A 22,921-nucleotide genomic window follows, 5' to 3' on the forward strand; every position below is an offset into this window, starting at 1 on the left:
GTTCTTCCTATTTCGAATTACTCACAATAGCTGAAAGTGGATTGAGTTGTTGAATTAATGTAATTCAACATATGGTGAAATTTCTGATTTTCAATAGAGAAAATCGTCAAACATACACAATATGTGTACAAGTACGAGGCGAAATAGTAATTCATTCATCCCCAAATTACTCCACTTTCCAAACAATCTAGGAAGGATTAATTAGGTGAATATGGGCGTGATCTACTAGAGCCAAGATATCATAAATGATGACGAATTACGATGAGACGTATTTGATTGTAGATCGATATGATGGAATAATTAATTTGTTGTTAACTACAATATAGTCACATTATGAATCAGATTTCAGAACGTTGTGGTCAATCATCAAATGAAATCTAATAACAGTTAACCGCACCAGAATTAGTCATATTACCAAATGATATCTTTATTGATGAGAAATATATACAACGGCTTTTACATTATTTTCTTCTTTTTTTGTTTTGTCGTTTGTGAGTGGATCTTCTATAAAATTTACAACAATTAATTGGAATGGATGCATTTTTTGGTTTTAATATTTTATTTTGATCAATTTGGAAAACTTTTTTATTAATGGTTTTATGAAAAAAAATTATTTTTGATAAAAAGTTCTGTATGGTCCAGAAGTTAAAATGCAACCATCAGATATCAATTTTTTAGAGCAGTATACGAGGTTAGATTAGGTTAGATAAAGTTGTTTTGAATTAAAAGTTATATTGAAATATGCAATTACAGCAATCACAAACCCCGAATTTTCATAATAAATGGCTGTAATTGCACATTTCAATATTACTTTTAATTCAAGACAACTTTACTCTATAAAATTTTTCTGAATTGTGAAATTTTTTGACAAATACTGCTTTAAAAAATTGATATCTGATGGTTTCATTTTAACTTGCAGACCAGACAAATGGTTCCAACTTAAGTAGGCACACTGTATATTATAATAAGTTTAGGTGATTTGGAAAATTCAATATATTCAACTAGCACAGAAGTCGGCATAGTACAGGCAACAAATTTGCATTTAGAGGAAAAAATGCAGCGTCAAAACGAATTTATTGGATTAAATTATAAAAGGGATACGGCATCGTTTTTCAACGGAGAGTTGTCAAGCTGTCCGCGATGAGTTTCGAATTCTTCAATTGCAGTTCGGAGGTCGGAAAGGGTGCGTAGTCCTATTACAAAAAAGAGGCCCTTGAAAAGACCCGACAGGAAGAAATCACATGGTGTTAGGTCACATGACCGTGCGGGCCACTCAATCAATTATCATCTGCCTATTCATTCTCTAAAATGAACATTAAGGTACTCTCTTATACATAACGCGTAGTTATATACAACAATAAAAGAAAAACAATATAGAAACAACATTTCTTCTTTCTATATGTATAAATAATAATTGATAATACTTATAACATACGCTCAAAATATTGTGATCAAACCTAATTGAGGTTCCTTCCTGAGTTATAAAGTGTTTTATTTGTACTATGTATCATGCCTATGGACCTTTATGTTATTCATCAAAGATTCTATCTATTTCATTAATTGATAATGGTGGTCCGGACGTCTATCGTATAATCACTTATTTACTTCAATTGAAGTCGTCAACTTTTGACATTCTTTAATTTTACCTATTTCTAGACGCAACAATTATAATATTGTGCAAATTAATTTGAGGTTATGTATCCTTATACTAACTTCTTTGCTTTTCTTAGAAACATACTATGTCGATCATATTATAGTTTTTCCACATGTATATCAGAGTGATAAACCTTCTCGATATTTACTAAAACAATTCAGGATTATTAAAAATCACACTATAGAAAAATGAATGGTCAATCATTCTCCTCTAGTTAGTTAAATGAATTGAATTCGGTTTTACATTATTAGAAAATTTATTCATGTGTCTCCATTATTGAACAGAATTATTCTGGTCATAGCACAAAAGGAATAATTGTAAATGAATGAATTTTCCATAAAAATTAAAATATCAGATAATAAGTATGCAATTGCATACAACTTAATTGCGTATTTTATATAAAAATTATCAGTCTGCTTCATTATTGACGCCTGCTAAAAAATCTAGTCAAAGTAACTCAAACGGATCACTATCTTCAGAGTTGGTAATGCAAGCTTGAAGCGAAGATTGTGGTTTATTGGAAATGAATTTAAATTTAAAAACGACCTCAGAATATTTGAAATGACAGCATTTGTGTGTTATCATGGTTTATTGTGAAATATTTATTTTTTTAATATTGAATATTAGAAGTTAAAACTGAATAGTTGATCAGAAATTCTAACAAATCACAGATTTATTTTTTTGCCTGATTCATGAATAAACTAGATGGTTCGCCGGCTTTTATTATTTTGTGTCTTCTGGTTTGTTTGTTTCTACAGGGAAAACTTGAATTCTTTAGTTTTCAGGCAATTAGTATTTTCTGTTTATTTGATAAACGAATATAATATAAAATATAATAAATATGTGATTTGATTTTGCTAAATCGTCCTCTTCCAATTTAACCTGAGCTATAGGATACGATTTTCCAGAGGACAGTTAAACCTATTTAGCATGTTAAATAGAAAGTAAATAATATCATGTTTTTATAACAAAATCACTACTACAAATAAAAAATTTGACTTGCCAATATATCGAAATGAAATAGTAGGCATATTAATATAAGTGGTGATAGAAATATGCTCTGAAAAAATCAGTTAAAAATTGTACTACCTTACTGATGATATCCTCTAAACACTCTACTTATTTTTTTAAACACTGCACTTGTCACTACCTGAACCAACATTTTCCTTTTAAAATATGAATGAAGCCAACTAAAACTCACTAATTGTTCCACTTGGTATGTACACATTTCCTGATGGTGTCCTCACTAGACAAGACGGTTCGAAATCTTGTGCAGATTCTGCTGGAGGTGCTGTTGTTAACCTCCCGTTTAAACGGTTCATTGTGGGGTTTCTGGGAGGTACATCAGGGGGACGAGGCACTCCGTCTAACAGACAACCTGTGAAAGAAAACGATTCCACTATTAATTTGGTTTTGTAAGATATTTGTTCAAATCGTTTTGGCGATGGAAGACATAACATGGTGTTTTTGGTGGATTTCTTGATGAATTTGTTATTCGATATGCAAATTGAAATTTCACTTACGTACTTTTTGATTGGAAGAACTAGGACCATGTCCTGTACAAGTTTCGAAATTCTTAGTGACATTTTTAATATATTTACGAAAATAAGTATTTCCAAACGTTAATCAACACTTGAGACTGTGAAAGATATATGGTTTTTGACAAAAATTTGTAAAATGGTGAAAATGTTCTTTTCTAGGCTACAAATGTTGATTGATACTGGAAACAATATATTTTGAGAGCTTCCGTATAGATACCAGCTTCCAGGCGGTTAAATTTGTCCATAATTATTAAATGACAGATTTTTGATAAAGAAAACTAAAATACTTGACAAAAAATTGTGTCTGTTGTTCCTTAGTTTATTAACATTAATCAGGATTTGAGCTTTTTGGGTTTATGGTGTATATAAGTGGAATTCAGTCTCGTTTTTCATGTAAAAAAAAGTATTTGACCACTATTTAAAAATGAGCTAGATTAACCACTTAAAACACGTAGAAAATTTGAAAGATTCAGCTTCAATCCTCAAGCCATTATCTAGGGAGAGGAATTTAGATTGGTTATTAATTCGTTGATCTCAGAAGTGATCTTTTGGTTGTTCCAATCTAAATGATATTAACGTAGCCCCAGTTACCTAGAATTAAACATTTTTCATAGTTTAGAATAGAAACGTAAGAAGTGTAGCATTTAAGTTCCGAGAGTTTTTTTTCAGTTCTACTTCACGTTTGGTTTTTATTTTGTGCGTATTTTTCTTAAGAAACTGGTTTAGTGGTATTGCGGATATTACTGACATATAATACAGACAATATATTCAATTTAGTGGAATCTGACGAAAAACCTGAAAACCTTCGCAGCTTGCAGTCGGTGTACAGAAACGTGTATATATCAAAATTACGTGAATGAGCGAAACAGTTCGAGGAGAGCATGAATCAGTAGAAGATGTTACCTATCATGGCGTCTGTTTGCACAAGCGTAGTTGCCTGATACCTAATCATTCAAGCGTTTTCTGATGAGGTGGGAAGCTCTCACTTATCTATGAAAACAAATGCAAAAAACGATCAGCAAGCATTTGATGTGCTACAGAGATGAGACCAGAATATTTGCGTATAGCTCTCTGAAAGCGGAGTGATGATTGTAAACAACGTTGATAATTTTTTTCCGTATCTATGGCATCATTATTAAGTGTTTTGTACCAAACAAATTCTATGTTAGAGTTTTGGAGTAGCTGAGAACAATGGTCCTTTTTTTCATTGATTGAGTAGAAGTTTTTGACAAAATAGTCAGTCCAAACATCCTATAGTACTGGTATCACCTCCTAAATTTCTCGAGATGAAGTCACATAAACAAACTTATCATAGAAAATAACATAGGGGTATTTCTAAACGGGTTAATTTTAGATGGTTACCCAGGATGGTATGAATACCCAACGTTAGAATCGTTGTGTAGAAACTAATGAAGACTGTTACGATTATCTACCTCGAACTTAATTTCCACTATAATCCCACTAATAACGATTGTAAGTTGTTTCCTTTTCTTACAAAACGAATTAAAATATTTCCAATGAAATGAAATTTTAATTTAATTTTTTAACCTTTAAACACTTTTCATCGAGTGTATCACAGTGTTAATAATTAAATTTTAATTCAATAATATCTGAGAAGGAAAAAAAACCAATACTTTGTTCTTCTGTTAACTTAATACTTTCACTTTCTTTAAAAGATCTCAAAGCAGCCCTGTGGCAAGTTTTATATTAAAAATTGTATCATAAATTGATTTTTACTTGAATCAGAGTAGCACTCTTGATTGATTGACAATTGTGTATTCATTTCGGCATCTTTAAACTCTTTGTTTTATTGTTCTTGTAGACGATTCATGATTCTAAGTATGTTTTTATTGTATTCATTAAACTTTTAGCGGTTTTGTTGACATTACACAGTAGTAAATTCTTATATGATTAACATTTATACATACGAGTAAATTAGGCATTATAGTCTAATTTACATTGTCACTGAATGAATTTTCACTCTAAAGTTATTTTATCATGTAGATGTTATCGACGAGCCGATTGGTCTTCACATTCAAATGATATGAAAGCCGTTTCTCTTGACTTTTGGCAAACATGGTTTGCCTTTTTCAACACAATTGGTTGTAAGTCCGGTTTTGAAATTTACCTATTAATTAGCATAGAGTGGATTTTCTCTTCAATATCAATTTTATTTCTAGCACTTTTTTCCTTCTATTGATATTAAGAAGTATGTTTCTCAAAATTTTCTTATAAATTTCTATACGTATCTAGCAAAAAATCTTGTAATATATCGAATTATGTAGAATAATTTAATTTGTATCAAATATTATACACTGATGGAAGTAACCGATTTTTTTAATATAAAAATTATTTCTATCGATACGAAACATCTCGTATTCATCGCCCACACGACTATTTTTATTTTTAACACAGACTCAACTTCGTTTGTCTAATGAAACCTGTAATTTCTTGATGTATGAGGTACGTCAACAAATAATTAAACTTACAAATCAGTGTAAACTACGAAACGTAATTAAACTTAAAGAATTTTTTGTCATAGTAACTTTGAAGAGAATGTTAAAATAATGAATTGGGATCGACATATTTTTTTAAAATTCATGGGTTCAACATTTGTGAATTGAAAAATATATCTACAGATGAAATTAAAAAGTTCTGCAATCGGATGAAACGTGAAATTTTCTTTTATTTCCTATCCCATACAATACATGAAGACAACCATGAATTGAACAAATTGAAGATAAATTTGTGTCATTAAGTATCAACAATAAAATATGATCCAATATAAATACTAATGATTAACCACTTTATCTAAAAAGAAAAACTAAATGAAATTAAATTAAATTTGAGAAGCGAAGAAATACTACAAACGAAAAACAATGTAATGAATAATGAATATTGCAAAACCTTCCATAACAAAAGTTCGTAGATTTTTTTTACATTGATAATAAATCTTAACCAATCATATCAAAATGTCAAGTTTCTATATCAACAGCTAGAAATAGCATCAGGTGTGTATCTATTGCATGCTCAAAGAGTTTTGCTAAGAATTTGGGAGACATTTTTCAATTTCCAATAATTGAATTGAAACAATTAAGTAAATATATTATATCAAATCTTATATTAGCTCAGGTCGGATCTTTTTTACAAATATACTAAATAAGAACAGATTAAAATGAAGACGTTTCTTTTCGATAGAGTCGTACAACTTTTTGACAGCAACTGAAAACAAAACCAGTCGTATCTAGTCCGCGCATTTACATTTAAATGTTTCCCAAAGCATTATTTTTAAACACAATGATGGAAAATCGTTACGCCTTTGTAGACGTTGAGAGTTTGTTTGAAAATGAGATTTATGTATAGAACTTAGAGAAGTTTTATACCAAAAAGTAAATTGTACATGTGCTTTGGAAGATGCGACCTATTTCACACCTTTTTGGAATCGGAAATTGGAATTCCGAACGTTATTTGATGTACATTGAAAAAATGGAGATTCCGAAATATTTATTGACAAAAAAATCCAATTAAAGTAAATGAATGCTGATAGGAATTTTTTATAAATAAATATAATATGAGTCCTTCTATTTTGGACCATATCGAAAACGTTTTTATTATTATTATTATTATTTTATTATCGAAATCAGAAACGTGATCATCAAATATGAAGTTGTATATGAGGTTTGTCTCTAAAATAAATTAACAATTTCAAAAACTAAGCTGGAATTTGATTAGTGATTGTAGTAATTGATAAATATCTTTAATTTTCTATTTCTTAGACCTTTTGATATGTTTACGTTTCTAAATCTTGATTTTAGGTCTCTTCTGTTTCAAAATTAGTTTTTTTGATAATTCTTGAAAGAATGATAAAATTGACGACTAGTCCTTATATCTCAAATATATAGCAGTAGTGAAATTATTTTTAGTTTTATTAGAATTTACAAAATAGAGCAATAAATTTTACTTAAATTATTTAGGTAATTAATAAATACACTGTCCTCTTTTTTCTTCACGTGTTCCACCGACTTTTATTCGCAATCCAAATTCATACCCAAATATTATTTGTTTGAATGCGATAATTGTTAAATTTTCTTGAATTAACAGCCTTTTTGCGTTCAATTTAATTCTCCATTTTTTGTCTAGGTCTCGATCACATGAGTTTTTTGGAACAGTATTCAATATTTGTTTTTATCGCACTAAAAGCAGTATCGTCTATATATGATATTGGGATGTCTTAAGTATAGATCAAGTATAGTATAGGCCCCAGAACGCCTATACTCTAGGGTACTCCAGCTTTTATATCTTTACTTGACGAATATTTTTCTTCTTATTTCATACGGAACAATCTTGAGAGATTGTATTAGGTCCTAAATTTGCTTTGGAAATATCATTTGTATTTTCTAGATAAGTCTAGCATGCCAGATTTTGTCAAATTTCTGGGCTATATCTAAAACTACGGTTTAAAAAATGGTCTCGTCTTCAAATGACCTTTCAATTATATAAGATATTCTGTTTCTGGTCAATTGATGACCTGATATTGTACGTTTTTCTTTAAAAATTTAATTCATTTTATTAAAATTGAAAATAAAATCAAATTTAAAATTGAAGTAAACAGGAACTGAACAAGGCAAATTTACGACAAAAAAATATTAATGAATATTTTAAATTAGAAATGCAGGGTTAATTTACTATTAAATTACATTTAATAAAATCTTTTATTTTCTCCATGAAGCACGCTACAATACTGTCACTTACTTTAATTTACTTTTTTCTAACGACAAAGTAATTAGGTAGGTAGTGCTCACATTATTTCGATTAAAAAGTGTACTCAAGTTAATTCTTTTCTAAATAAACTTCTACAACGGTATTCTTCTTTCTCTGAACATTTTCAAGATTGATATAGAATTTAAAAAGCCTAAGAGTTTAGACAATAGCCGTGTGTTAAGATTTGAAAAAGACAATTCAAAAAGGTGGTTTTCAAAGAATTAGTTGCATTTAAAATGACTTTTAGACATATAGGTAGTGATTATGATGATAAATATAGGATAATATATATTTTGAGCTATCTTAACTTTATATCGTACTCTCATTTGAAATTAATCACTAAAAATTATATAATTATAATAACAAAACGAATTCATTCTTACAGCACACTTTTGCCTACTGAACACATAACTTAGTTTGTTAGATTTGTCTGTTTATAACAATAATATCAAACCAATTTAATTTGGTTTTGAAAACCCATATCGCAAAATATGATTATACCAAGTAAGTCGAAATTATTGCTTTACTATAATACTTATCGTGCGTTTCGATAATCATCAGAGACTGAAGGTAAACTAAATTGTTCATCAGTCATTTTGCAAAGCACATCAGACAAGAGTTTCGAGTTCTCGAGAGTTTAGTATAGGTATGTAGACGATATTTTCTCTATATTCATTTCACGAAAAAGGCAAACGTCGACAAATTCATTTTGGAGCTAAATTCAAAATATCCATCTAAAAAGTTTATCTATGAAATAGAAAATAGTGGATAGTTACCATTTTAACAGTATTTAGTAATTAGGAATAGCTAGCATTTGATGTATTTAGAACAAGCGTGCAGGTACATTCCGGCTGATTCTTTTCATTATATCCAACATAAGATGGCCAGTCTCCATTACCTGGTACAATTCACTTTCCACTTAAAAACGAGAGATACAATGAGGAAAAGAGCTTCATTGAGGTTGTAGATGTACTAAACGGTTATGAAAAAAGAATTGTGAATAGGTTAGTTAATCGTCATAGGTTTAAGAAATCTCTATGTAAAACTTCTTTTTGCCAAACTCAAAATGAAAAATTTGCTCTGGTACTTTTCAATCCTGTTTATACAAAAAATTGGAAGGAATATTTGACAGAGTGGATTTTAAATATGAAATTGGCTGTGGTCATTATGACGAGAAGTATATTGGGCAGATTAAGAGATCCGTTATTGTCCGGTTTAAATAGCACATAGTAGTACATTTGATTAATAGTCAAGTAATAAATGTAAAAGTTCCCGCCAAGGCAGTTTTCCCACTGGAATTATTTTTCGTGGGAGAAGGCTTATTGGTGGGAAAATTCAGTATAAAATAGGTAAATCAAGTTATTAGTTTACCTTCAGTCTCTGAAGAAGATAAATTTTTTCCAATTTCATTAATAAAACTGCTATTAAAACTTTCTGGTGGTTTTATCTAAATCTAAAAAACATTCTAAATGAAAACATGCATATAAAAATAAATACAGATCACGCAGTTATTATTTGGTGTTGATATTGTTGGTTTACATTTTAAGGATAACAAACTAATTGCTACGCTTTGCCACGCACGAAAACTTAATGAAGATACCTAACATAAAATACTTAACGTTTAAAATTATCTCTACGTAGAACCGTATAATTTTATGTCTCTCGCAATAAATGATCGTGCTTGAATGTTTTGCTTCATTAAAAGAATATAGATCTGGCATAGTGATTTGGGCGGTTTCATATTTTTACGTTGATGGTAAATTGAGAGAAAACAGAAGTAATAATATTCTCTACAAAGTTGAATCAGAGACAATTTGGATACCATAAAACGGATACGAACTAGTGAGTTTCAAGTATTGAGGAATCTTCTTGAATAGAGATGAAGACAGAACTCTAGATATTTTATCAGTAGAGCTTCCTTCAGATACAAACGATAGCATAAATACCAAAATAGAAATACGTGTGAGATTTGACAGAATACCTTTCAAAAGTTGGTAAGACTTTCGCTACGTTGTGTTGCATGAATATGAACATAAAATAATTTCGAATGTTGAATAAACATTATTTTTTACAATTGAAAGAATTGCAGAAAACGAGGAAAAGTTACGTGAATATTATTCCAAAAGTACTCCATCACAGGAAATGTGAGTAATTCTATGCTTCTAATGACATGAAAAATTTGAATGAATGTTTGGATATCTCGATATTTCGAGCAATGTATCACAATAGATGAAACTTGGATACACCAATATAACCCAGAAACAAAAAACACTGAACTTTATCTGGTAAACGTGCCCCCATGAAACTATAAACTGTTTTTTGAGTTAATAAGGTCACGAACACGGTGTATTGGAGTTGAGATAGTAAAAGTTGGAATGAAACTAAACCAAAATTACGCTGATTTATTAATACGTTTTAATTAAACGTTTTGTCCCTAATCTTGAAAACACTAAGTATAAAGAGAAAAATAACAGAATGAATACCAAAAAATAAAGACGAATTTAAAGATTGTTAATATTTAAAACAATGAAGAAAGCAAATGGTAGTTATGAAGAAAAATAGTAGGAAAACTGAAATTATAATTTCTAGATTTCAATCTATTTTCTCTATATTGCTTAAATCGCTCAATTCTCCTATGAAATTTTATTTTCATTTCATCCATGAGCATAACGATTTTTGTTGAAGTTCAAACGTTCAAATCATAAACTCGTACATGGTTTTACGACCTGAAATTAATCTAAATAATTATATGAAATAAACATGATGGTGGCTAGAGATGAGACCTTAATTGGTACATATTTATATTCTTTAATCAAAAGAGAAGTTGAGTGGTATGTAAATGAAGGATAAAATACAAATAAATTCAAAGTAGAGAACGCTGCTTTTATGTAACTGGCCTTTGACTTCGATATCGGACAGTTCGTGCTTTCGACACGTAATTAAAGTTATCTCGTAATTATCAATTCCCTTGATTGATTTTTACAAAGTTGAGATATTGTTTCTGCAATTTGATGTTTTATAAACTTGTGACGTTATAATGAAAAAATGACGTTGACTAAATGAACAGAAGAAATTGATTAAGAGGGTTTGCTTATCGCAACAACTCAGCAGTTCGTAACATCAAAATATGTATATATTTCCTTTTAAAATCTGACAAAATGAGCAGAAATTATTTAAAAATGGTCAAAATTTGTTAAAAATGTGTCGCTAACTTCTATTACGCTGCTGTCCGCTACGGGTTTTCTTCTTATCTTTTTAAAGGTCTTCCAATTAGTCTACGCATTTCAAGATATGACATGAATATTTTCCTTAATACCTTTCAATGTTATTTATTCAGTTTCTTATTTTTTGTTCTGCACAACAGTATGTTATTACGAGTCTTATAATTCTCTTGTATATTCTGACTTTATTGTTTACGTGTACTTGTCTGGATCTAAATAAATGCCTTATTTGCCTGATGAAATCTTCTGATCTCTATGTTTTCATAAGCTGTACACACAGGTGTATGAAATCTGTTACTCTTTCCAGATTGTCATCTCCTATTGTGATGTTCTGTAGCATTCCGTTTATTTCTGTTAATGGAATTTTAAGCCTGTCTGATATACACGAGTATTTGTTGAACATCATCGTCATATTTCTACGCCTTTATTGAGATTTCTTTGACATTAAATATTTGGTCGATGGTGGATCTACCTAGTTTGGACCCCGTTTTATACTTAATTATGAGCTCTTCTGAGTATGAGTAGTCTTCAACTTAGATGTAAAATAGTAGCTAACTAGTTGCCAAAAATCGATTACATTGCTCGATTCTGTCCTAAAAATGTAAGTAACAATGCTAGTTCGACTTCAAACTGGTAGTAGTATCAGAAAATAAATTAAACTTTGTTCCTAAAGGACTCTATTAGTTCTTAAATTTCAATTGTTGCAATTATTAACAAAATATGAAAAACGGTTGGCCCTCTACATCATTTTGTTATTTTAACAGAAAACAAGTATGCATTAATTCTTTAATAAAGTATTTAAAAATTATAATTTAAAAAATCTAGTGCCCCGTAAGCGGTTTCTCTTCTGGGTGATAGTAACTCCAGTTTCAGAGAATAACCGCTTACTAGGTACCGAAGTTGCTATGATAGGTAGGCAAATAGGTCACAGTTAAATTATTGAATTTGGGAAAAGCCTCTCCATGTCATCCCATATCTTCATTGTATTATCCTTTAAAGGAGTATCAGTAGATGACAGGAACATATGAAATTCTGTTTATGATTTAGTTTTATCTTTCGTATTTTGAGTTCATATCATTGTGTGACAATATTTTGTGATAGCTCTCTCCTGATTATCGCGTTTTTTTGAAACATTTTTGGAGTATATTGTGGAAATATCCCTTCTCGAAATTTTTCAGGCTAAATATTGATCAGTAAACCATGCATAAAGAAATGAAGATCAGTTTTTCAGTAGGGTCCTCTAGCAACATATTAGCAGAAATGTTTACTTTCGATATCCAGATTAAATGATAAAAAAACTCGAGGAATTTGAGATGTGGCTCTATAGACGCTTCCTGAAGATACCTTTGACTGACAGAATCACCAACGATAAAGTACTAAGACGCATTGGTCGCAAAAGAAAATTGTTGACAATTATTAAGATAAGAAAGACATCTTTTATAGGACACATCTTACGCAACGACAAATACCTACTGCTACAGAACATAATGCAGGGCAGTGTAGAGGGAAAGAAAGGCTTCGGCAAGAATAAGAAATCCTGGCTCCGTAACATAAGAGAATGGACAAATGTTATCGTCGAAGAATTGTTTCATATCGCGAGGGACAGAGACGTATTTAAAAGCGTGGTCACCAACCTTCAATAAGAAGACGGTATCCAGCTATTGTTACTGTTAGTTTTTTAAAGCATAACAAATATTTTCTCGTATTTGTTTGGGATAGATCATAATTGAGTTTTCGGCAACTAATTAGCATTTTTAGTTTTTAGTATTTTATTCAAAATATTTGTTAATTTTGCAGAGCTATTTCTATTGAGCTAGAATTGAGAAAAATGTGAAAGAATAAATAGAAATACAGATATAAACGTCACAGCGTTGTAAAAATATTGAAAGTTGAAGTATATAAATGGGAAAGAAAAACTGAAGAAACACTGATCGATACTGATGACGAAGATTATAGCTATTAAGCAGTGACAATTTCTTATGCATATATCAAAATAAGAATATTGGATAAAATTACAATATGCGGTTTAATAATTTTCACAATTAAAGCAAATGAGTGTAGAAAACTTATAGTAGGATCCTTTAATCAAGTTATCGGTAATTATTACCATAAAAAGTGATTTTACCAGTGAGTTGAAGTTTGTCGTAATAGAAACATCACGAAATTAATTTGAACTGTTGTTTTGGCATCTCACAATTCCACTAAACACTGACATTGTACTATACTTGAGACATAGCCAAAGTTCTCACAAACATTACTAAGTAAACACACATGCAGATAGCAATCGCGACATATACATTACTAAAACTAACATTGACGTGATGGTGAGTATATCTATAATACACAATATACAAATTTAGAGTAAAAATAATTCGAACGACGCGACGCTTCCAAAACCCCAGCTGTTATTATTAGTTATGACTACTCGTAGTTTTTGAACGATAAAGAAAATAAACATAGTGAAAGTCTTTTGTTTATTTCTATATTTTATCAAAATTATGTTAATAACTTAAAATTATATCAATGAAGAATAACATATTATTATAATTATTTAGTCAAGTATAATTTATATATTGATTTGAATGTATAATATCCTATATATAATAGTAGTTTCGGAAAATTTTTGTAATAAAATTTTATTTCTCTCATTATCATGATGTTGATACTTATACAAGTTCATCAACTTGTACCTAATCAAATGATTAACACCCACACACAACAATTTATACTACAAGTCGTTAAGTATATTGAGAATAGTTTAGTACACTGGAATTAAAAATAATTTCATACCAGAAATAGGTATCATTGTCTTTAAGGGATGCGATACATTAATACATTTTTTTATCGGGGTTCACATAGTATTTTTATACAACTGGAATTTTATTTGTAAACAAATAGTTCTTGTAACTGATAAAAATCATAGGGAATATGGAGTTTTTTCAAAAATCGAATCATCCTTACTTGTTACATACTTGTTAATCTTTTGCTGGTGGTCTAGATTGTTAAAAATAAGAGATTCGAATGGATGTACTCCACCTGAAATTTGAGTACTGACTAAAGAAGTGGAGCTATCCCCAAATGAATTACGGATATTCTTTCTTTTATGTTTTCAAGAGAAGATATAACGGAATTTATTTTGGAAGCACCAAATGGATCAAGATCTAAACCTAATCAAGCAGACTATATTTCTCTAGCTTTAACAACTTTTATACTTCAATAAAAGTTATGTTTACAAGCCAATGATAAAAATTTTTGAACATAGTAAACTTTAGAGCCTTCCTATGCATTTACACATTTCATATCAGTTTTTCAAATGTTGAAAACAATTTGGTTGAAGTTATCGAATTTTATGGAATCATATTTCTATGAGAACCTCATAATAATTAATCACGATTACTAGAAAATACTATTATAATGTTTATTATAATCTATAGTTAAAATTTTGTCAATATTTACAATATTCGAAATATTCATCAATTTTATCAAAATCAAATAGTATTTAATGTAAAATTCCACGATTCTGTAAATATGTTTTTTAAATGAACAGCATTTTTTGAACAACTTTCAAATGTTTATGTTTAGTAACATATCTGAAGTATCCTAAGGTTCTGTTCTTGGACCTCTACTGTTGATATATTTTTAATCTATACAGGGAAAAATGTCGAGATCAAAATCAAAATTTAAGTTAACTTAACAAAAAATAAATATTAGAAAAAACAAAAAAATAGATTCGTTCTGCAGGGATGATAGTATCTTTCACAGAAACTTTATATAGAGCAGTAGTTCTCTAAAACGTTTATTACATAACTTTTCAGTTAGAACAGATATATTATATTATATATAATAAATGAAACAGTGAAATCTAAAAAAAATATTACTATGTCAAGTAATATTCACTTCACATGATTATATTATTATCAGCTTTTTAAAGCTAGTAAAGCGTTTGAAAAAATAGCTGAGAATATTAAGAATATAGAAAACTACACATACTAACTAGAGTTATGTTTAGTTAGATAGAATTCATTCAATGTGATTTGTTCTATAACTGTAAAATAATTCAGGTATCCTCGAGTTCAGAACTTTACGCATTGATTAAAGAATCGAATCCATTTGTTTGACAAAGTTATAGAGGATTATTCCAAAAAAATTATATTTGGCCAAAGCTCATATAAATATTCCAAAAGGTGGAAATACATTCTGTTAGAATACAACTCAACCCTTCTAAAAATGTTTCCTTGATGTCTGAAATAATTTAATAGACTTAGATTATACTTTTGAAACATTCATAAATCAATTATTGAATCTTTTGAATCCAATATTTTTTACAAGCGAGTCTCACTTTTGTTAATATTATTATCATATTAAAAACACTATAATCTAATCAATTTTTGAACTTATGTTTATTTATAATTTTCGTTCTCAAATCGTTAAGGCATTATATTAAATGCAATATACGATTTACTTTGATAAAATTAATTTTCTTCTAAGAATTATATTTTAATCCTTTGTTCTTGTGTTTCAGTATTTTTTGTATATCGTATCCAATTACATGTTTCTTTGGATAGTAGTTTATTATGTCTGTTGTTAAAAACACATAAATCCTTCAAATTAAATTCAGACATTAATGTAAACTTTGGAAACACTAGCTTTTTATTACTTTTGAAAACATTCTCTGGGAACAAAAACATTTTTGGAAATACTTTTCAAACATGTGTGTAAATATTTTAGTAAAATTTATACTTAGAATATAGAGTTGATAGAAATACGATTAATATGAATTTGTAGTGATATCAATTTATAATTTTAAGTTGTACTATTACTTTTGGTGGAACTGCAATTAATTTGATTTTATTTCTTTGTACATTGAATGACGAAAACTATATTTCTCTATTTTTGTAAGGAGCTTCCAAATCCTTCTATTCATTATATTTCAGATTTTGTGAAAAGTATATCTGGTTAGCATATTAAGTATATTTGAAATGACAAATCTGATATTTAGTTGGTTTCCTAAAAGCTGAAGCATTCATTTAAATACTTCAATTTTGGTCTGATTTTATTATTTTATCAACATATAGTGAAAATATCGTCTATAATATCTGTCATGTTAATTATTAAAAATGAACTTGTAAAATTAAATTCGATTTCATTTTTGATACATTTCATTAGTATCTTCAAGATAACGAAAATTCTACATATTTTAGCTAATCCATAATTTATTAATTTCCATAGAAAATTTTTACTTTCTTCTATTCATCATTTGTCATTCATTTGGTTTTCTAAGAGTTGAAGATATTTTGCATACTTAAACTTTTGTCTTATTAAATTATTATTATCGTCACTCAGTGAAAATTTCGTTTTACTATGTTTGTAATCTCAATTTTATTTAAATAGACTCACCATTTCTTTTATAATTAAATTCGATTTTATTTTTCGACACATATCATTAGAATGTTTATAAAGAAGAAAACTACACATACAAATCCATTATTCATCTATTTCGATAAAAAACATTTATTTTCTTCTATCCATTCATAAAAGTTGAAGATATTTTCAAAGTTTTGTCTTTTTACATTATTATTATCGTCACTTAGTGAAAATATCGTTTTACAATGTTTCCAATTTCAATTTTAGTTAAATAGACTCACCATTTCTTTTATAATCCGATTTTATTTTTTGATACATTTCATTAGAATCCTCATAATGACGAAAAGTCTACATGTTCTTACAAATCCAATATTTATTTACTCCAATAAAAAACATTTCCTTTATAATATTCATCATATTTCAGACCAAGGCAAAAGTATATAAGTTAAGCATTATATATTTGTGTTGGCCAATATTTTCTTTTGATATTCATATGGTTTTCTGAAAGTTGAAGATATTTTGCATACTTAAACTTTTGTCTTTTTACATTATTATTATTATCACTTAGTGAAAATATCGTTTTATTATGTTTGTAATTTCAATTTTAGTTGAATATACTCACAATTTTTCAAATAATTAAATTCGATTTTATTTTTCTACAAATATGATTAGAATGTTCATAAAGGCGGAAACAACATATTCCAACAAATCCATTATTTTTCTATTTCAATGAAAACATTCACTTTTTTCTAGCTATCATATTTTATCATAAGCTTATTTTATTTGATATAGCAAATCTTTTGATATTCATTTGGTTTTCTAGAAGTTGAAGATATTTTTCATAGTTAAACTTTCGTCTTACTACATTATCCATGATGATGTTAATATTAGAAAAATAAACTCACCATTTCTTTTATAATTAAATTTTATTTTATTTTTGGCCCATTTCATTACTATCTTCATAGTGATAAAAACTCTATGTATTCAAAAAATTGATAATAATTTCTCTAGTTCTATAACAACTTTTACTTTCTTCTATTCATCTTATTTTCAATTATTTGAGAACCATATAAGATTTAGTATGGCATATCTTCCGATATTCATTTAGCTTTCTAACAGTTAGAGCAAATAAATTTCATAGCTAAATCACCATCTTAGTTACATTATTATTATCGTCAAATAGTGATAATGACGTCTTATAAGGCCTGTAATATTAATTCTAAATAAATGAATTTACTACTTATTTATTTTTTTTAGTATTCAACAATATAGTTTTTATTTAAATGTAGGGATTTATATATTACCAAAACCTCCTGAGACATACTTTGCTTTCCTTCTCGAAATATTGTTTATTAAAACTGGAATAATTTGTGAATTTGTGAAAAATAATCTTTTAATGAAGTAACTTTTGTGAAAAAACTCCTTTCTATACTTATTTTCAGTTTTAGTTTTTTAGAAATTGAATAAAAGGACTTTGAAATCATTCAACACTTATTTCAAATCACTTTTGTATTTTTTTCTAAATAAATCATTTTTTTGTGAGAAATTAAGTAAAAGAAGAGATTTTCAATGAAAATCCTGGGAAACGCTTTCTACTTCTCTCATTCCCGAAAGTTGAAAGGAACAATCGATATATTGGCGAAAGGGATTTCGCAGATGTTGTCAAACAAAAAGATTCTCGCATTATATCACTCATTTACTTGAAAATTTTTGTGCGTAATCACTGTAATCCACCAAAAATTGAACATGTTACATCTTCACACCACCAAAATCACTAACATACATTGCGAGTAACGAGTAGAATACTGATCATCGTCTTCGTCTTTTTCTGTTCTATGCAACGGCCCGCACGCGTAAGGCGATATCATCGTACTGACTAGCAACTCGGATTCTCTTCCACACGATCCCACGAATCGTGTTTAACCGAATGCCGAACGGGCTCTCCTTCGGGTTTGAGAGTTTTAGATCCTACTGAAAGGGCACTATACACCAGACTGGGGTAATGGGACGGTAGCCAGGTCAAAATAGCATCTTTAAGCTGCAGGGTGGGCTCTCTTTTCGAACACATAGGCGGGGAGGGAAATAGAAGAAACACATGTTCTTTGTGTGCGTGTTATATCGATGATTTTTGATAGTAGTCAAGGAATTTTTTAAGGGAGTGGATTGGTTATTGCGTGAGGAAGTTACTTCGTGAAAAAATCATTTGATTATTCGGAAGAAATCAATTTTATTCTGTTGAAGTTTCATTAACACACACCCCGTTTTTCCAAATTGATGCGTCTAGTATTTATGGCTATCGACAAGTTTTTATCAATCTTATACCACAATAATGTGATTAAGAACATCATTTACGTATCACTTAGTATAGTGATAGTGATGGAGTTTTCTTCCCATCAAAAGGAAAACTAAGATATATTCATATTTACACATACGACATTAAATAGCAAAGTGTACCATTTCTAATATATGTACAAGCTATAACAATAATAATAATTACACACATACATTAATTAGTTGAGTGTTCTAAATTTTGTTATTTCATAAAAAAATTGATCGATATCAAATATCAATATTCAAATTGACGCTTGAAATATTAAGTTTATTGATTCTGGTTGCTATAGAAATCGTTGTTGATTTTTATTGGTTACATTTTGAATTTTTATAGGCTAGGTTAGGTTAGGCCGTACTGGATTTTTTGAATATTTATTGGTTAGATAATGAATTACATTAAATTTTTATATGCTAGTTCGTTGCGAATGGAGCTGAAGATTTATCGGTTAGATTATGAATGACAAACAACATAATAATGATGAACTTCAAAGAAAAATAAATAGCCGAAAATAAATAGCTATAAAAATTGTGGACACCTAATAAAACCATTCGGTTTCTCTCATATTTTAATAGCTAGATAATAGTTCTGGTTTAATACAGAAGAAGTATTGACAAAGAAATTAAAAGTGTGATGAAGAAAAAAAATATTTCCAGAGATACTTACTACTTTTGATTAACAAAAAAAGTTGCGCAAGAATTACGAGAACAAACTAACCGCTTTATATAAATTGATAATAAACCGACAACACCTGCAATTAATCAGTAGCAGCGGGCATTTTGTTGAAATGAATATTGGAAAGTTGTGTACACATGAATGATATAAATAATTGGATATTTAAATAAAAGTAAAATATAATCAAACCTCTCTTCGAAATAAAATCGTTACAATATATAAGTGACGTTATATATTTAGAGATGCAAGAAAACTGCAGGCTCCTCAATTTATTTTTTAAGCGATTCCCACGTACATCAATTTTGTAACCGAAGCTTTCACAACTTGAAAGTTTGAAGCCATCTACTCCACCTATATTATCCTCCATTGTGATACGCCAACCACATGTTACTTTAGGTGAAACTATAACTAGAAATCACAATTGGTCAAATCAGGCGAATAGGATAGATGTTCGATGAGTTTCACTTTCTATAACCTAAACATGTAACTGATTTACTGCAAGAATATTTTGTTGTGTACCAGTATGCTGTAACTGAACGTTGATATTCAAGTATAATTGTTTCCATTAATTTTGTATTATGAACACAATAGAATTTAACATAATTTTCTTGAAATTAGTAGTTCTTTATTGTTGGTGTCGTCTTTGATCTTATTCGATCATAGGTGTCAATTTTTAAATGTTTTCAACAATAACTGAAGAGTACGGGCCTACTAGAATGTACCTCATCACCAAACGTTATGAGTTTTCTGTTAAATTCGCTATATCAGCGGAAAACAGTAGCACAAAATGCCCGTTGAACCGACCATTAAGTCATATGTAGTAGATCATAGCAAACACATGTTCTCTTGAAAAATCCATATTTCAATAAGACATCATATGTACCACTATTAACTCTGTTTACAGCGACTGAACTGCAGTTAGAGCATAAGGATGGTGGTATTCAAAAATACAGTGTTGCCAGCTTAAATTCTTCTAGTTTCGTGGTATAGAGTGCTACTTTTACATTATTATTTTACTATAAGATTGTGATTCTCTGCTAAAATGACTGGTACTAAGTACTCTGACTATTGACATTTTGTTTCATAAGGCCACAAGGTTACAAACCCTACTCATTGTTCCATAGTGATGAAGAAAACCATCCAGCATATACATCTCATTGCTTAAAAACATATGTCCAGTAACTGCTGTAAGCAAATCATATAGATCCATAGAAACTAGAATTTTTAGCAGCACAACTAGAAGCTTTAGTAGATACCAATACTGAAGAGTCCTCTAGTCCACATCACTTGAGTAGGAATGTCTTATGAAACAGTGACGATGGCATTATAGTTAAATAAATTTTGCTTTATTGAAATGCAAATTCTTCTATAGCTTTTTTGACACAATTTCTACCGAAGTTGTGAATCTGAAGTATTAAAAGAAAGTGAATGTTTGACCCATTTCTCTTGAGATCACTAATATTGGATGTTTATTCATCGGAAAGAAATTAACTAGTGAGTTATGCAGAAACTTGCTTCGTCAAACAAGTATTTTATTATGAACAAACTGATGCGATTGGCAAATTTGCAGAATCTCATTAATTTCCAAGAAGATGGAGCGATATCACATTACTATCTTCCAGTTAATTTATCTTGAATGGACTCTATAAACAATATTTCAGATTTGATAATAATAAATGAGATTTATACGTAAAAAGATTCAGGTAAATTTTTTTCAAAATGCTATTGGAGTTATTGGAATATTTGAAGAGCAGAGCTTTTCACTGATTATGTAATAATGGAAAACATTTGAAAAATTCTATGCTTGTCATCAAAAAACCGCCTAGAAAATCAGGTATTAATCAAATCCAATATCCATTTGAGATTCTACGAGTTGTATCCGGTAGTGCTAGAGGGTTCAAGTAATTCATTTCAAATGTAGTGTAGAAACAACAATCCCTGCAAACCAGTGTGACATAGCTTCAATTTTCTGTCGAAATATAAACACTGGTATGTTTTTGAATTGACACAGTTTACCTTCAGCGGTTATCGAAATTCACGCTAGACAGTGTAATTGTGAGTGTTGGTGTAGAGGTGGTGTAAACACTGTTTTCAGTATGACTATCAACGGTTCCAGAAATTCCAGCTTAGTTGGTCTGTATTTTGTATACAATACATAAAAATTGAGAACTTTTGAAGTAATATCCACATAAGGATAGCGAGACAACTCTCATAAGATGTTGAAAAGAAATTACATGTATCAAACTACCGGTATCTATAAAATTATAGGGTTTGTGACCAAATTGGTTCAAAATAACTTTTATATTCATCAGGGGGATCAAAGTTAAAAGACAGAACAATATTTTACTGAAAACAGAAACAACTTCGTTGGTACTGATGATTTAAAAAGCAAAACAAATATAGGAAAAGTCTTTTAAATTTTACATAATTGTCTCTCGAAACAATTAAAGCTAGGCATTCATAGATTTACTGTTGTCGGTCAGTTGGCCGAACATAGTAATTAAGAATAACGGATCTTCGGAATCGTTTATACAATATTTCCTAACTTTCTTCATGTCATGTTTTTCACTGGAAATAAAATATCAAAATTTCACTATTGATCCAACAATGAAAAATGCTATAGAAAATTTATTTTGCGATAATAAAATTTTAATATACCGTGATATTCTTAATTGACAGCTTTCGAACTGAATTTCTCAATTATTTCAGATCGTTAAGTCGAGGACTTGACCCGTTTACGTTATTAAAAACTCTCATCGATTGAATTTTAATGGTATATACATTTATTTCCTTTCGAAACAATGATAAGAATTTCAACGTGGTAGTATATTGATCGTTCTATACATATATAAATTTTTGATTATCGATTTCCGTAAAAAAATTTTATTGAGACAAAAATCTCCAAATGTATCTCCACGTTTCAGGAAGAACAACTACGAGTGATTATCCTCGATACAAGCAAAGCTTTCTATCGAATGTGGCACGAGACTTGTCTTGGGCAACCACCTGAAAGAAAGGAAGTTTCAGGTGAAGTTGGCAAACGGGTGATTTTAAGTCGGAAAGGCAGAAATTCAGTATTATCACCAATACTTCATACTATTCACACGGAAGTTGATAGCGCGTTATATAGCAACGAGTTACTGGGGAGTGAGAAACATCATCGAAAAGACTCCAAAACCAAACAAACAAGATATAGATAAAATGCAATTAGGGAAAACAGCACACTATAATAAAAGGTATAGCCACAGTCTCGACCACAATTTGAAAATAATCGACGAAGAAATTTAATGGTCAGACAAAAGCTCAGAAAACAGAGAAAAAAAAACAAAACACAAAAAATGAAAAAAAAAACAAGAGGACACCACCCGAGACGGTA

General features: G+C 29.4%; 1 protein-coding gene across 1 annotated transcript in view; it reads right to left on the minus strand.

Moving 5' to 3' along the window:
* The window catches only part of LOC130444139 (teneurin-m), a 794,904-nt gene that overhangs the window by 77,233 nt on the left and 694,750 nt on the right, over positions 1-22,921 (minus strand). The window contains exon 4 of the mRNA XM_056779175.1: positions 2,856-3,032. Coding sequence (XP_056635153.1) covers positions 2,856-3,032 — 177 coding nt within the window. The remainder of the gene's footprint in view (positions 1-2,855; positions 3,033-22,921) is intronic.

The sequence above is a fragment of the Diorhabda sublineata genome, chromosome 5 (assembly GCF_026230105.1).
Source record: "Diorhabda sublineata isolate icDioSubl1.1 chromosome 5, icDioSubl1.1, whole genome shotgun sequence".
In the NCBI taxonomy this organism is placed as follows: Eukaryota; Metazoa; Arthropoda; class Insecta; order Coleoptera; family Chrysomelidae; genus Diorhabda; species Diorhabda sublineata.